Source organism: Anneissia japonica, unplaced genomic scaffold (genome assembly GCF_011630105.1).
Source record: "Anneissia japonica isolate Jap-2015-1 unplaced genomic scaffold, ASM1163010v1 scaffold288043_len311759_cov178, whole genome shotgun sequence".
NCBI classification, from domain to species: Eukaryota; Metazoa; Echinodermata; class Crinoidea; order Comatulida; family Comatulidae; genus Anneissia; species Anneissia japonica.
This window is the reverse complement of record NW_022720917.1, coordinates 55,794-73,358: the sequence shown is the minus strand read 5'-3', so window position 1 is coordinate 73,358 and position 17,565 is coordinate 55,794. Positions and strand designations below refer to the sequence as shown.

The window sequence follows — 17,565 nt, the reverse complement described above, 5'->3', positions numbered from 1 at the left end:
GCTCTACCTGATCTTGTTGATGAAAACATACTCACTACAGACAGCCAGCAATCATGGTTTGGGGTGAGTCTGATGCCATCTTTCTGGTGGCATATCTAGGAGTTTTTAATATGGAGAGGTAGTAGGGTAGGGGGTGTGAAGGTGAAGTGGGGTTTTGATGATTAAGTGAGGTAGCTCTAGTTCATAAAAAACATTTCCATTGGAGGAAGGTTGGGAAGTGGCGACCTCTTTTTTTTGGGGGGGGGGGCGGCAAGGTGCAGCCTAGATACACCACTGCAACTTACTTGTTATCCTCCTCCTCATGTGCCTTGTCCAATGACGTTGGCAATCATGGCTCTCCATACATGTCCCCAGCCTTGGCTATGAAGTTGTTGTTATTGTTTCCTCTGAATGTTGTGTGCTCCCTCAAACTATATATAGACACATCAGGTTATAGGGTGTCAACTTGATGAGGTTTGAAGTAGACAGTGCACACTTATTGTGTTAAATGCAAAGAATGATCAACAATAACCTTTTCTTATTATCATTTTAGTCAATGATTGCCATAGGTGCTATATCCGGTGGCCCGATTGCTGGGATTTGTGTTGCATATTTTGGTCGGAAGTATTCTGTAATGTTATGTGCTCTACCGCTTGGTGTTGGCTATGCCATTATAGCGTCCGTAAGCAACGTTGCAGCCCTGTACGTTGGACGAATACTGACCGGCATTGGAACGGGAATGGTTTCTCTCTCAACCCCAGTAAGTTCAAATTAATTCAAAAATTAATAATTTTTTTCATAACAGTATTAGTTGATCCTATCCCCACAAAACTATGGTTGTACTGGCAACGAAAAAAATGTGTTATGCACAATTGACAGAATTTATTTTATTACAAACTGAATCGCTGTACTATCAAATTTTATTTGACAAAAAACTGTTGTATGCCCATATATATAGTCTTGATGTGCCTATATATGGTCATGATGTTGAAGTTTAAGTTTCTCTTTATTGCCACTGAAAATATTTGCATTAAATTCTTTTTCCAAGATTCAACATACACATAAATAAACTTAAATATAAAATATAGTTAAATGGTTTTAAAGTACAAGATACAATTGATTAGGTGATATAAAAAATATATAATATAATATACAGTACATAAACATAGAATCTTTCTGAAATACACTTGATTGCAACTGTCTCTTAAAGTCTTATGGCTTGCATTGTTTAGTCGGATTGCAGAAGTGAGAAATGAGTTGTTATAACGTTTTATTTAATGAGGGAATAATGTGACCTGATGTACTGAAGTTAATATATTTACTTAGAGGATGTGTTGTCATTTATAGTATACATTTAAATTTCCTGTTTATGATGATGTGATGTCACCGTGACCATATTTTGGCATGTCACATGTTTTTGTCAAATAAAATTTGGTGGTCTGAACAGGGCTTTATGTGAATGGCTTTTATGCTTTAAGCTTTTAACTATATGTATGACAAGTTCTTGTAATCTCAAAATCTCCGAGTAGGGCAGTATAATATAGGCAGTAGAGTATATTGGCCCTAATGGCCGCCCATACAAAAAAGATCTATTAATCAATCAGCCAAGTGTTTCTAGAGCTCCTCATCTGAACTCAAAACAAAATTTGTAGTTAATACCAGATTTTCAAGTAGGCCACTCATTCATTTTTATTATTATATCAAAGGTTTATATAGCAGAGTTGTCAAGCCCAGATCGTAGAGGTGCATTGGGAGCCAGTTTTCAGCTCTCTATAACAATTGGTATTCTTTTGGTAAATATTTTTGGTGAGTCTCTTTCAATTATGTTGGTTGTAGCATTAAAACTACCGGTTCTAAATTTACTAAAAATTATTATTTTCATAAAACTAATAATTGAGAAGCACTCCCACTGAAGAGAGCAATAAATGTGTTGTATCTATAATTGATTATGACGTAAATGCTTTAAGTACCAGACTGTATGCATCAAACAGAATTTTTAGAATATGCTTTAAACGGCAAAAGGAAATACAAAACAAAAACATCTATTGAATTAAACATTTAAAACAATTTGATCAACAAAAATAATACAAAAATTATATAAGAAATGATTACTACCACAGATTATTAAATATATGAGTTAATAGTGTGAAGTGTTGGCCAATCACAATCATTAAAAGAAAGATACAATACACAAAATAGATCATTTATCAATTTAGAACTACTACAAATATTTAATAAGTGGAAAAAACATTCTTATAATTTACAAAAATGTTCTTTCTTTAAAATTTAGCAGTTTATTAATTTAATTCAATGTACAGTATGAACTAATACTAATTATATATTCTCATAATTTATGTTGAACAGGAATTTCACTTTCGTATGTCTGGCTAGCTAATGTCGGTTGTGCTCTATGTGCATTTCTTGTCGTCTTTATGCTGTTCATGCCAGAAACTCCACATCACTGTATCATTCGGCATGAACGTGAGAGGGCACTGTCTATTTTATCCTGGCTGCGAGGTGTCAATTTTAATGTTGTTCAGGAACTGAGGGACATTGAAGATAATATTAATTCACAATCGGTAAGATTGAATAAGTTTGAAAAAAAACCTGATCTCTGTTATGCCTAATGTCGTGTATCTATCTTTAAAAAGCTTGATTCTTTTTATATTTTTCCATTATCCATCACCATAATTTTTAATAGTATACACCCCAATGTGACCGGCTCTATCTAAACCAATGGTGGTCATAAGAGTGGGATTTAACAGCTAGGACTGCACCCAAAATTTTACGTTTCCAGTGTACCTTTACCTTTGCAAGTACCTTTATTTCAGTCTTAACACTCTTCCCCCATTCACATAGATTTCCGTGTTTGGTAACGCAACGCTTGACCGTCAAACACGGAGATCTCCGTGTCTCAGGTTCTTTTACGCAATCCAATAGATGGGATAATTACCAACATCGACTAACAAAATGTCCACAAATAATGGGTCCACATTTTAAAATTTGGTCCGGATTTCTCGTGTTTTGTGTAAAATGGGTCGAGATTTCTCATATTTTGCGTAAAAAATGGGTAAATTTTTAAGAAAATGGGTCTAGATTATTCATATTTTTGCGTAAAATAAGACAACGTTTTAGAAAATGGGTCCATACTATTTGAATTTACGCGTAAAGTAGGTCCAACCTGATACTGTCACACACCGTTTACAAATTCTGGCTATGGCATTGACCGTAAGTATTGCGCTATTTGTTTGTTTACATTTTGCTATCACTCACGCAATCGCGATTATCTCAGCTTCGTTATGCGAAATTACGTAAATATCCAAAAGTGAGTAATTTTCATTTTACTGTTATGGGTCACAAATTGTGATTAGAATAAAATATTTGGTACCTTTGTAAAGTTCATGGTTCTTGTATTCACTCCGTATCAATCTGATGACGTGCGCACGTTCAACAAGCTTCAGAAAAGTGTTAAAATTTGCTAAAAAGTGTGGCGGTGGCTGATACTAGTTTTTCAAACCTCTGGCGGTTAGAGTGTTAATACTGTATCACTTTTTACAGAAGATCAGTGTCGGGTTGTACAAAAAAGTAGTCAGAGATGTTTGACAGGCCGTATGCATAGGGGTTTTCATTTTACAGTCCACAACAAAATCATCAGCTACACTTTGCCCATCTGTGTCTAATGTCTAATGCCAACATTTGTCACTCTTTCAAATTAGTCTTGGTGTGGTTGTTTTTATTATTAAAACACTGAATGTTTAATTTGCTCACTGTTTGTAAAACCAAACAGCATTCATATTTGTTTCCCTGAATTGAATCAGTTTAGGGCGTCATATAGCATACAAGCACCTTAAAAAGGGCTTCTTCGCCCGGGCACCTGTGAATTGGAATCAGCTTCCACTTAACATCCGTCAGTCTTCATCTCTCCACCAATTCAAGTCTCTCCTTAAAACTCACCTGTTCCAATAGACTAATGGTCTTATAGCGCTGTGAGACACCAGTAACCAAGCTTTATAAATTTAAATTATTATTATTATAAACACAAAGCCACTCCAAGCTGATATAGGGACATGGTATATTTCAACTTTCATCGGACACTGATTTTCAATTGTACCCGAGATAATATATTTTGTGTGGTTCATTTTGTACATTCAAGTTTACATTTTCCCATTCTTTTTCAGTGAAGTACCTGAGAGAATATATTTTGCGTGGCTCGTTTTATTCATATATTCAAGTTTATATTTTCCCATTCTTTGTTTCTGATTCCATAAATGTTTACTCTATTCAAAGTAACTAAGCAAAAATACACAATTTCAAAATATGATTTGTTATTATAATTGTAAAATTAGCATAATCGCTTTTAAAAACAGTAATTCCTTATCAAAAAGGTTATAATTTGCATTTTTATTGTGATACTCTGTACAAACTTGTCGTCCATTATCCCATAATTTTTATGAGAATCTTTGGCTACACATATTACAGGGGAGAAAATTTATTAAATCAAAATAATAACAATCGTAATTTAATTGTGTAGATAACCTTAGGATAGTATTTTTTGTAAAAAAAGATTATAAAGAATTTAATGAAAAAAACATTAATGACATCTGTTCAATTTTACCATCAATTAGTTTCTTCTTTTTCCGTGTACAGGAAGACTTCCACTACAGGGAATACTTACAACCAAACCTGTACATACCCTTGGCAATAAGCCTCTTCCTGATGTTATTCCAGCAGTTCAGCGGCATCAATGCCGTTATCTTCTACGCGGTGTCAATCTTTCATAGTGCAGTTCCATCAATTGAAGAGCATGAGGCTGCTATCATTGTAACTGGTGTGCAAGTTGTGGCTACGTTTGTGTCAGTTCTTCTGATGGACAGAGCTGGACGAAGGATACTTCTAATTATAGCTGGTAGGTTTATTGTACAGTCTAATTAAGGGCCACTTTAGGGACCAAGGCTTCCATGGTCTTTAGCCGCTTTGGTTTCCAATTAGAATAATAATATAGATTAAAGATATTTGTATGGGACCACAGAAAAGTGGTCTTTAATTGGAGTTGGTAATTAGAGGGGTCTTTAGTTAGAGGGAGACCTGTATTTTCTGTTTTATCGTTAACAGTAAACAGAAATAATACCAGCATGTGATGATGATGATGTTGATGATGGTAATAATGACAACAACTGCTGCAGAGGCGACTACAATGATTAAATAGTGTGTATATAAAGTATATCTGAAGAAGGTATACAACCAGCCAGCAATTTTTCATGATATAAATCATCAAACACATTTTTATTCTGAATTCTTTTATAACATACGAGTTGATAATTTGTTTGTTTCCTAATAATTTGAGATTTAATGTTTTCATTAAATTTTGTATGGTGTATATATATATATATATATCTGTCTGTGATCCCATATAATGCTCTGTCCTGTCTCTTATACACATCTAGATGTGTATAAGAGACCAATTTTAATACACAGCATTTTGATCTTTACTTCTGAAGGAGTTGGAATGTGTATAAGCTCAACTTCATTTGGGGTGTACTACCAATTGTCTGAGAAAAATAACACAAATAACGCAAGCACTGGTGATTTCATGGTAACAGCATCCTCCTCGTCCAACCTAGCATGGCTCGCCATGACAAGTATGGTCGTGTACATCACATCGTTCTCACTCGGATGGGGTGCAATTCCATGGCTTATCATGTCAGAGATTTTCCCAACAAGAGCAAGGTCCTCTGCTTCTGCAATTGCTACAGCTGTCAACTGGATTTTTGCATTTATAGTAACAAAAGAGTTCTATGCTATGTCAGTAAGTATCTTAGGATTATGATCATAATGATGGTGAAAACTACAATAATTATTATAGTAATGTTAACAATAAAAATGTAGTCATTGATAATATTTGTGTGGTTGCAAGTGCTTTAAACCCAGTCTTCATTCAGATTGGTAATATGATAGGGGACCCAAATCTCCCACGAGTTATGGAGTCTCAAAAAATGTTCTCCCGCACTCCTGAGAGCAAGCAAAGCCTCCTGGAAACTAACTCATCTCTTGCTAATTTATGTTGTTTGCATGTCTTTACTACTTACTATCATTTGTCTCCCTGAGAAGTCAGCTGGCTATGACTACCACCATATGCAGCATACTTGAAATTAATGGGTTCAGCTGGGCAGTCACTATATTGTATGACGGTCGTACAGTACAATGAATCCAACTCCACTCCGTGTGAGTGCAAGTCAACACGCTGTCTACTGATTGTTGTCACGTTTTCTATAGAATTGCATCGGCCAACGACTATGTGGCACAGTGCTTGCCCGACTTTAAGAAAACTAGATCTCCTGGGAGTCTTGGGACCCTGTTATGATTCGCAACATGCAACTGCGTACACTCTCTTGTGTTTTTGTGTATGCATATTCATTATAGCCGAAGCTCACACTCATTCTTTTATAAAGTTCCTTTCCTACTTCTCCCCACCCCAGGGGTGGATCCTGTAGGGGAGCACAGGGGAACCCCCACCCATTTTGCCTCTAAATCTTTACAATTTCAGTGCATATTGTTGTTGTTTGCTACTCACTTATTTATTCTTAAACTGCTATGTGCCCCCGTTTGAACAATTCTGGATCCGCCCCTGTACCAGATCCGCCCCTGTCCCCTTCCCCATCAACTTTGACAATGTATCCCTCAACTGCCTGCTTTGTGTTTATAACTAAATATTTCTACCAATTTCTTAATTGTTGCAGAGTGCGATGACAGATGCTGGTGCTTTTTGGTTCTTCGGAGGAATCTGTTTTCTTGGCGTTGTGTTTGTCGCAGTTTGCGTCCCAGAAACAAAAGGAAAGTCGCTAGAGGAAATTTCAGACTATTTTTCACGGGATCAAAGAGTTCTTGACTTTCCAGTGGCTGTAGGGGGAGACAATGAATCTAAGTAATAAATCTAATTCCCCAACAGCGATATTTTATTCATATACAAGGCAGTCACCTTTTTTAACATTACAGCTGTATAAATAAAAAAAATTGAGATTATAAATCAGGCAATTATGCGATGCTCATTTCAGGATGGTTATAATTTCAGTTGGCTAAGGATAAATGGTTCACTAAATTTTTGGTACTGACATAAGGGACTACTGTAACTAAAGGTCACAAAATAAATACTTGATTATGATATTAAGATTTGAGATCTGGAGCTTTATTTATTGAGCGTAGTGCTCTAATTTCTTTTTACCTCATAATTACAGATCATACTTTTATGTGTTATAATATTTGTTATAAAGTATGTATTCCTGTATTTTTATATGTTTTCACCTCAAACTTCCAAATCAGCTTTTTATTTGTCTAATGATGATAAATATGATTGTGATGATAATGTTTAGCCATTTTTATAACTGCCTGTATTTCTTTTTATTGTAAGAATAATTATTTTATTTCTCCAAATAAACACAAATTATAAAAATCATTTGAATAGTAATTATCTATTAGAATCTGAAAAATTAAAAACTCATGTATTAGTGGGAAGTTTAGTGTCTGAACTACTGTAGTAAGAAATTTATACTCATATAAAGAAGTCTATTAAATGGACAGTCGGTAATGTGTTGTATTTAGTATTAGATTTAAAACTTAAAAATAAATGTGACTATAAAACATGACTGTTAGCTGATTCTATAGGGGTTCTAATCTGGCAGGTCACCAGGCATTTCCAGCCTGGGAGTACCGTACATGTTATCCGGCCCTCTAGAACAAGCCCTAAGATATGATAATACTATAAACAATGATCTAAAACTACTGTAAGCCACTTTGGCATCATTTCACACTTGGCCTACTTTACAAAAATTGTTTTCATGTAGAAGTAGTCACCCCCCCCCCCCTCTCTACTGTAGATCATTGGATCACACCTTAAAATTGATTCCATCTACAAATTATATAATATATACTTCAGAAACCCTGCTATAGAAAGTATATGTTTACTGATTGGGGGTATTTTTTTGTGCAGTATTATAGAAAGATTAATTATATTATGCACACCAATGCACAGTAGAGATAGTAGAGATGTTTTGCTACAGTATGTGTAGAAGAACAGTACATGTAATGTATAAAAATATTGTGCTGATGTAATCAGTGTATTTCATTTAAATGTTCAACTCTAAGCTATGCTACTGTGCACAGAGAGGTTGTCCTGCTTTTCATACTTACTGTAAAGATTTATTTTTATTATTTAATTTAATTAAATTGGAAGTAATATTTACTTCTGTTTAATGTAATTTTTACTAAGCTAGAGATGCCAAGAATCAAGCATCGGTCTATTGCTATGTCCACATTGTATAGTTTTCTGTGACAAATATATGTGATCCCATATAATGCTCTGTCAACACTATCAAATTTTCTGTAATATAAACTGTTCATATATGGTCATGATGTGCCTATATATAGTCATGATGTGATGTCATCATGACCATATTTAGGCATGTTGTGTTTTTTTCAAACAAAATGTGACAGTCTTGACAAGGCTTATGGGAAATAAGATGTCCTCACACCCATATATGGGCAATTCACAGTTATTTACACAAACCTTTATAATAAGTAAAAATAGTTGACATTTACGAGGTTCTAATATCTGCAAGGTATCAGAGCCTTATACCCATGGTACCAGAACCAAAAGGTTGAAAATTTAATCTTAGCTTAAAAATCGTCTTAGATGTGTACAACCGACTTTATAATTTCCAGCAATTTTTAGGCTAAGCAATATTGATAAATCTGACTTAAGCAAAAAATGGAACGAAATTCAAGCTGATTTCTAGTTTGATAAATCCGGCCATTGGTATAGAGCATTACATTTCTATATAATTATAATATTTTTGTTTTTGTATGCAATGTGATGTGCATATTAATGAATTTTGTATTCTATTCTTATACCAACCAATTGTGGTTTTTTTTTTTCCAATTGTTTAATAATTCTTTTTATTTAGTACCGTGTAAAGCAAACTGTATTCGCTTCATGCATACATGTAAACAATTTATTCCATTAGATTTCAAAACATGCGACTCAGTTGAAGATTGTGATATTCAGAATTACACTTAAACAATGGGCATTCAGTTCATGTATTAAGATAGTTATGTAATTCAAAGGAAATAAAACGTTAATTTACTAGAGTATATGGTGTATTTTGATTAATTATTATTGTGCCACGTTTAATGGTCCTTTGCACTAAGCCCCGCCCCTTGGATATTGTTGCTAAGGTCCCACAAAACAATTGCGTATTACACGTGCGTTTATGGGACACAGCACGTGTTTGTTGGACGTGTGCGTATCCCGGCACTGGTCAGTTTGACTCTATTAACACTCCAGAAAGGTATATTATTGTGTGCTCTCTTTGTGTTTCACTATGGTTTCACCAGGATGGCAGTTGATTTCAATAGCGCACCGTCTCTTGGATAAGATAATATGCTGTAGATCGCATGTTGAATGGGGCCCATATTTATGCACATTAACTGGGTTTGTCTCCCGGTGTATTTGCCCAATTCACCTCCAGAAAGACCACACTGACAAAAAGTCTTTGGACTTTCGTGAGTTGTTACTCTTGCTGTATTTCCAGTTTTGCTAATGTTTATTTTTCTTGTCCCCGTAACTTACTGTACTTTCTCAAGCTTCAGACTCGGATGCCTGTATCGATCCTCTACAGTTTCACGAGCTAAGCACACTCAGACCATGGAATCGGACCTCCTGTTTCATGGTAACACCAACATAAGGGAGTTTAAGTATCATCCACAAATTGGAGTAGAACTCCGTCATAAACTCAACATGGGTTAAGTGGGTTGGTTTCTTGTGAATCAACATTTACTTTATTAATAATAGTTGGTTTTTACTTTCTTATAATGATAAAAGTCTGAATTTGCAGTGCTACACCGCGATATTAACTTCTATCAAAACTAGTATAATACCGTAAACAAAATGGAAAACTAGAATCCAGATGAGTGTTTTAATATAAGACTTTCATCTTTCATTGGTTTTCTGACGTTAAACTATAATATGATATTCAGATCTTAACCTGACATCCGTCAAGAAATAATTGACGCCCTCATTTGGTGTGAAATAAACCAAGAAACGGTCATTTTCATTCATTATTCAAATGTCACATGCTCTTGTGTAATGAAAGCACTGTTTCAAGCCTACATTAAACTATTTTTTTTAAATTTATATATATTTATTTGCTTTTTATATATATAATGTATAAATCAAATAAATAAATACATAGGCCTATATATTTATATTATAACATGTATTTATATACATATATATAAAATAAATAAACATATATATATTATATATATATATGTATTTATATACATAAATACGTACATATATATATATATATATATATATATATATGTGTGTGTGTGACGTGTGTGTGTGTGTGTGTGTGTGTGATAGTTCGAAAACCCTTATAGCCGAGAGTACTTTCATTTTTTCAAATTTGTGGCATTCGATACCATCTGAATCATTATTTACTTTTTATATTGCATATGCTACCACAATTATTTTGATACAATACAATATGGAGGCTAAATAATTATGCCTGATACGATTATATCATTAATTTGTTCCTAAAATTGAGCTCTGCATGACTAATTTATTTTTAAACAAAATATTGATGTGTATGCTATATGAGACGGATGGCAACAATAGCTACGTCATGCATTTTATATATTTAATATGATTTATCTTAATACGAGTTAAAGAGCATTGATCAGTGCCTAAACAGTTCCCCATTACAATGACCCCCCCCCCTCCATATCACCAAAACCTACAAACAGTACTGTAACTTTACACTCACAAATCGAACTATTTTTGTCCAACAAGCAAGATACATTTTTAATAATGGTTATTATTGACGAATAAATATCGATTATGGCTTTTCTACCGGAACGTTCATTAGGAGGTATAGAAATGTCGAAAATTAATCCTGTAATCACGTCGGGTCGATAGTGTGGACAATAACAATTGCAAACGTATATAAATGTGAATAAAATTCACAAGCAATTAAGCAGAATTTCTACATGGGATGTTCTTACCGGTATGGTTTATCAAGCTAGTCCTACAGACGCGCGTGTGTATTTACTTACTTTATTATTATTATCATCAACATCGTAATCATCGTCATCACAACCATTACCATCGACATTACCATTATTATCATCAAATCATTTACATCGTCAGTCATCATAATAATGATGATGATCGTCATTATCACAATCATCCTCATCTTAATCATCATGTCGCCATCATGTTGATGATCATCATCACAATGAACCGTCATTTCTCATTACAATAATACCAATGATGTTTACGACGACGACGATGATGAGATGCACACGATGCAGATGGTGGTGCTGGTGATTGTTACGGTAGTCCAACAAGTAAAAGCTCTAAATAAAAATATCCAAAAGGAGAGCTACAGTATATTACACAGATTATTATAAGGTGTGATTAACAATAATTATAATAATGATAGTAATGGGGAAACAAGCAAAAACATGATGTTTTCTCATATTCTAACACTGTGAATACAACCCCGCTATGTGTATAAATGGGCGTGGCTAAAACGTAATACCCCAAACTATTATTCATTCATGTATACCTGGATAAATCGTTGCCACCATTTGGTCTACCGGTTCCGACGAGTGAGCCCGCATATTCGACATCTCTCTTAAAGGGTTGTTGCCTGTGTAATCTAGCGATTTTTGGTACTTTTATATTTACCCATTTGGGATATCAAATTAGAATAGCGATATAAAAATGCGTGAAATTGTTCATATCCAAGTTGGCCAGTGTGGAAATCAAATAGGATCTAAGGTAAGAAATAAATTAACAATCTGAAAGTAAAAGGTGTTTAAATCATATCGGTAGTCAGTCCACAGGGACAACGTCACTCTAAAAAATATTAATTGAAATCGCTATGATTTTGTCACATTACTTTTAGTTCGAGTTGTTCTTAAAGTAGCCATTTATATACTCATCAGCAGTGATAAACTAAACACTACGCCCACCTGAAAGTACAAGGTTTTTAAATCATATCGGTAGTCAGTCCACAGGGGCAACGTCACTCTAAAAAAAAATTATTGAAATCGCTATGATTTTGTCACATTATTTTTAGTTCCAGTTGTCCTTAAAGTAGTCATTTATATACTCATCAGCAGTGATAAACTAAACACTACGCCCACCTGAAAGTACAAGGTGTTTAAATCATATCGGTAGTCAGTCCACAGGGGCAACGTCACTCTAAAAAAAAAATATTGAAATCGCTATGATTTTGTCACATTATTTTTAGTTCGAGTTGTCCTTAAAGTAGTCATTTATATACTCATCAGCAGTGATAAACTAAACACTACGCCCATAACCAACAAATATCAATACAATATGTAGGCCTGATATAAAATACAATTTATTTACCTTATTAAAGCAAGTTGGTTTTTTATCTATTAAAAAAATACTGTATATTAAAACTCTTGTTTAATATTCTAATTGGCTCAATTAAGCCAATACGTCTTTCATAATGTATAACAAATCTAGCTCCAAAAATAAGCATGACGCGGGGGCGGAGCCAGGATTATCATTGGAAGTGGGGGTGGGGAGGGGTGCGTGGGTATGCAAAAATACACCAACTGGCGTATAGGGGTCGCCCTGAACTCCTGACCGGGTCAGAGGAAAAGGTTTGGCAACAGCTTTGGCTCCGATAGATTAGGCTACTGGTTAAAATTTATAAAAAATTTATGATCATAGAAAATAAGAAACTCATTACATTTTCGACCGTCTTACACAAATATGAACTTTTCCAATTTAGGGGAGGGGGGGGGGTGTACGCACCCATCACACCCCCACCCTCTGGATACCGTAACGGGAATCGTTTAAAATGTCTCGAGAGTGTTCCAGAGGCGAAGCCCCCCAAAAAATGCCAGTTTAGGGTTTAAAATGCTAGGGCCTATTTAATCGTTAGAGTCTACTAATATGTAGAAAACACACATACGTTTTTTCTCTCCCAGACGAATTGTAGTTTTTCTCGGGGAGGAGAGGGCGGGGGGCAGCTTTCCTCGACGGGGGACCCACCGGTTGCATTTTTTTCTGGTGACTGATAACAACACTGTTCCAGATATAAGAACACGTTGGTCACTGGCTATAAACTCTTGTTTATTCGGTTTTGAACACTATGTAACAATCCTACAAACAATGTAAAAAAAAAACAATTAAAAAATAACTGGCACAGAATGCCGTGAACTCTTGATTAGTACCAGCCACAAACTGAATTTCAATCTGCTTTGGACGTCACGCGATGCGACGTGTACTGATTCTATGTAAATAATAAAGACAACAGCGTTATAATAATGCGTAGGCCTTCAATAAAAATAAAACTGCTGATAATTTAATAGACATATGGCTATCAGAATTGGTAACATTATTGTTGGCAAAAGTAAAACAAGAGCAGAAAATTATACGCCTATTTATAATATTACTATTAGAGGGATTCGGAACAGCTACAATCACAACGATTTATTCATTCATTCATTTATTTGGTCAATATCAACATGTACAAGTAAAAAACAAGTAAAACCACTTATAAAACCAGTTAAAACAGTAATTCAATTTTTTTTTTAATATGTAAAATTTCTTTAAGAAATATTTTAAAAATCGAAAAAAGGGGTTAAAAATTCAAAGATAAAAGGGTTAAAAATTTTTAATTTTCCAGCTCTAGTGTTCGTCTGTGCAATCGTATTAAATTTATACACTTTTAAATACTTTAGAAAAGCTTGTTATTGTCCAGAAATGCAATATTATTTCTGTTTATGTCTTTCAGTTCTGGGAAGTAGTTTCAGACGAGCATGGAATTGATCCAACAGGAACGTACCATGGGGACTCAGATCTCCAGCTTGAACGAATTAATGTATATTACAGTGAAGGCACAGGCGGCAAGTACGTACCAAGAGCAGTTCTTGTGGATCTTGAACCAGGAACCATGGACTCAGTTCGCTCCGGTCCTTTAGGTGGCAATTTCAAACCAGACAACTTTGTGTTCGGCAGAAGTGGTGCCGGAAATAACTGGGCCAAAGGGCACTACACCGAAGGCGCTGAGCTGGTGGAGAACGTCATCGAAGTTGTTAGGAAAGAAACCGAAAACTGCGACTGTATTCAAGGCTTCCAGTTGACACACTCTCTAGGTGGTGGAACTGGATCTGGAATGGGAACACTTCTAACCAATAAGATTCGAGAAGAATACCCCGATAGAATCATGAGCACCTTTAGTGTCGTTCCTTCACCGAAAGTGTCTAATACTGTAGTGGAGCCGTACAATGCCACGCTCTCTGTCCACCAACTTCTAGAAAACACCGACCAAACATATTGCATTGATAACGAGGCTCTTTATGACATCTGTTTCCGTACCTTGAAGCTAGCAACACCTACCTATGGAGACCTGAATCATCTTGTGTCGGCCACCATGAGCGGTGTAACGACATGCTTGCGATTCCCAGGTCAACTTAATGCTGATCTTCGAAAGTTAGCAGTCAATATGGTACCATTCCCACGTCTGCATTTTTTCATGCCAGGCTTTGCACCTTTGACTAGTCGTGGCAGTCAGCAGTACCGTGCGCTGACAGTTGCAGAGCTAACACAGCAAATGTTTGACTCTAAAAACATGATGGCAGCATGCGACCCCAGACATGGTAGATATCTGACAGCTGCTGCTATCTTCCGAGGACGCATGTCTATGAAAGAGGTTGACGAGCAAGTTATGAACATTCAGAATCGAAACTCTAGTTATTTCGTTGAATGGATCCCCAATAACGTCAAGACGGCTGCCTGTGACATAGCACCAAGAGGTCTTAAGATGTCAGTTACGTTTATCGGTAACAACACCGCTATCCAAGAGTTATTCAAGAGAATTTCTGAGCAATTCACCGCGATGTTCCGTCGTAAGGCGTTCCTTCATTGGTATACAGGAGAGGGCATGGATGAGATGGAGTTTACAGAAGCTGAGAGTAACATGAACGATCTTGTTTCTGAACTACAACAGTACCAGGACGCCCTGATCGATGATGTCGCAGAACCTTTTGAGGAAGAGGATGCGGGCGAGGAAGATTATTAGAACTCTAAATGTTACATAATGCCACATGCTTAGATAAGCGTTCTTAGGATACACTGATATAGCAAATATTTTGTGGTTTATTGGAAACAATGTAATTTATTAGAACAAACACAAAAAGATGTAGCCCTAATTCCGTTCTTGATTTTTAAAAATTTTATCCTATTATAGTATTGGGAGTAGGAGGAATAATACGAATTCAATCAACTCAATTTTACTAGTAATCTTCTATTAGAATTAGTTTTTTTTTCACATAATAATGAATGAATAATTCTATGTTCACCTTCTCAGAACACCTTTTAATTTTATGACCGCAACACGAAAACTAAAACATTGAAATGACAATAATACATAGTCCAGTATATGTGGTAATGAAATTATTATAATTTTAAAACACCATAAGCCAATCAAGGTCATATTTAAGTGGCCGACGGCTGACCACGTGCACCTGTTACTTTGGTGATATATTATTGTTTACATTGTATAGTCAGCACACTGATTATTGTTATTTAGCATTGATATTACGGATAAAAATAATGATATGGCATGATCTACCGGCATAATAAATTCTGTATTGTTCCATTTTTATTTGTGTCCACAACCGACGTTAACTATGAAGCAATTAGCTTCAAAGATAGAATAATTATTTTGATAGAGATATGTCTATATACATAATAATAATAATAATAATAATAATAATAATAATAATAATAATAATAATAATAATAATAATAATAATAATAATAATAATAACAATAATAATAATAATAATAATAATAATAATAGTAATAATAATATTAATTATAATAATAATAATAACAATGATTATAATACTGATGAAAATTATGTTGATGATAATAATAATCTAATAATAGTAATGAATAATAACAAGCATAGGTCTAATGACAATGATAATAATGATGATTAGGATAAGATGATAATGATATATATCTATCTATCAATAATATTAATAATAATAATAAAACATAATACATAATACATAATAATAATAATATAACAAGTGAAGCAGGGAATGATAACAATGGAATATGATAATAAAAACGGTAATAGTTATAGTAATTAGATACAGTAATAAGTAATTTATTAATAATAATAAAATAATAATAATAACGTATCAATAGTTATCTTGATATTATTGAAGAGAATAGCTAAACAGAGAATGCTAATTTTGAAATGTGAGTTATTCAATAATATTCCTCTGTATGGTATCGATACAGCCAAATAGTTCGTCAATTACATGTGGAATGTTCTCTTTACGTATGCAATATTCTCATTAAAAAATCACAACTCTTACTGAAAAAAAATGCAAATTAGCACCATGCTATCATAACAATGCGTCCAGGGCATCAGACATTGATTTTGAATTTACATAGCATAAGCAAAATAATCAATAGTGATATTAAGCTCTATTAAACATATGCTGCACGCAACTTAAGCAGAAAAAATCCAATCCAATTGAAACATGTGCTATTGGGTAATATTCTAAAAGTCTATATAATTCAAAATAAAATGCTGTCATAACAAATTTTAAACAATATGATTATTAAATATTAAACATTATGTTATTCAATATTTAAATTGCTTAATTTAACTTTAAAAAATTTTTCTATTGCGATAAAAAAAACAACTACATTGATTTTCAAGTAAAATATCATCTATTAAATAAGAGTTTGCTGGCTTATGCCTAATTTACATAAGGAAGTCGCGCTACATAATGTATATGTCTATAACAAAGATTTGAATAGTCATCATGAATAGAATACCGATAACAAACTAGTTCCAAATTATAATAATACTGTAGAAGAAACATAAAAACAGAAGCTCCAGAGAAAAAAAAACAAACAGTCAGTTGAAGCGAGCAAAATAATATATATGTTGCAGTGGAATCGAATCGCACTTCTAAATGGTCCCCACAGAGCAGTTTTAAAGGTAAAGTTTACTGTAAATTTGTCGTCTTTGCGAAATAAACTTGTAGTTTCTACTATTTAAAGTCTGCTTACTTCTTAAAACAAAGTTTAAAATTTCACTTCATAAATTATTACCTCAGTTCCCAGCTGTCTCCCTCTAACTTGCCTATCTTCCTTTTTTAATAAGGCCAGAGGTGGCACCAGGATTTGCTCGACGGAGGCGTCCGATATCCTGATGTCCCCAACGAGAGCAATGTGGGCGTGGTCGGGCGTCTTAAAATCTTTCAAAAGTTGTAAAAACATATAAAAGTATAAAATACATATAAATATTTTTTCTCCCCAACGAATTGTGGTTTTCTCCTCGACGGGGGATTGTCCCAGGCCAGAGGTAGATCCAGAATTTTTCAAACGGGAGTGGGTAGGGAGTCACAACAGTTTCAGAATAGGTAAGTGAGTAGCACATAATGATTTGTGCGCCATCTCTGAATCAGGCCCCATGTTAGTAAACCTATACCCCACTACCAATCGCCCTTTTC

At 34.4% G+C, this 17,565-nt stretch overlaps 2 protein-coding genes across 2 annotated transcripts in view; both read left to right on the top strand.

Annotated features, from left to right (window-relative positions):
* LOC117111421 (solute carrier family 2, facilitated glucose transporter member 8-like) overlaps positions 1 to 8,392 on the top strand; it is a gene marked incomplete in the record, with an annotated part of 10,855 nt that extends 2,463 nt beyond the window's left edge. The window contains 7 exon segments of the mRNA XM_033254329.1: positions 1 to 63; positions 533 to 739; positions 1,686 to 1,785; positions 2,344 to 2,558; positions 4,627 to 4,885; positions 5,478 to 5,785; positions 6,717 to 8,392. Coding sequence (XP_033110220.1) covers positions 1 to 63; positions 533 to 739; positions 1,686 to 1,785; positions 2,344 to 2,558; positions 4,627 to 4,885; positions 5,478 to 5,785; positions 6,717 to 6,905 — 1,341 coding nt within the window.
* A 3,233-nt stretch (positions 8,393 to 11,625) lies between these two features.
* On the top strand, positions 11,626 to 15,687 carry LOC117111423 (tubulin beta chain-like). The gene is made up of 2 exons (XM_033254331.1): positions 11,626 to 11,821; positions 13,818 to 15,687. Exons 1-2 carry the CDS (start codon positions 11,765 to 11,767, stop codon positions 15,102 to 15,104), a joined length of 1,344 nt encoding a protein of 447 aa, XP_033110222.1. The 5' UTR covers positions 11,626 to 11,764; the 3' UTR covers positions 15,105 to 15,687.
* The last annotated feature ends 1,878 nt before the right edge of the window (positions 15,688 to 17,565 follow it).

What these genes read in the sequence shown, in the direction of transcription:
- LOC117111423 (XM_033254331.1), top strand. Translation starts at nt 11,765, where the DNA reads ATGCGTGAAATTGTTCATATCCAAGTTGGCCAGTGTGGAAATCAAATA. An exon ending in GAAATCAAATAGGATCTAAG is followed by an intron (nt 11,822 to 13,817) that starts GTAAGAAATAAA and finishes TATGTCTTTCAG; the next exon opens with TTCTGGGAAGTAGTTTCAGA.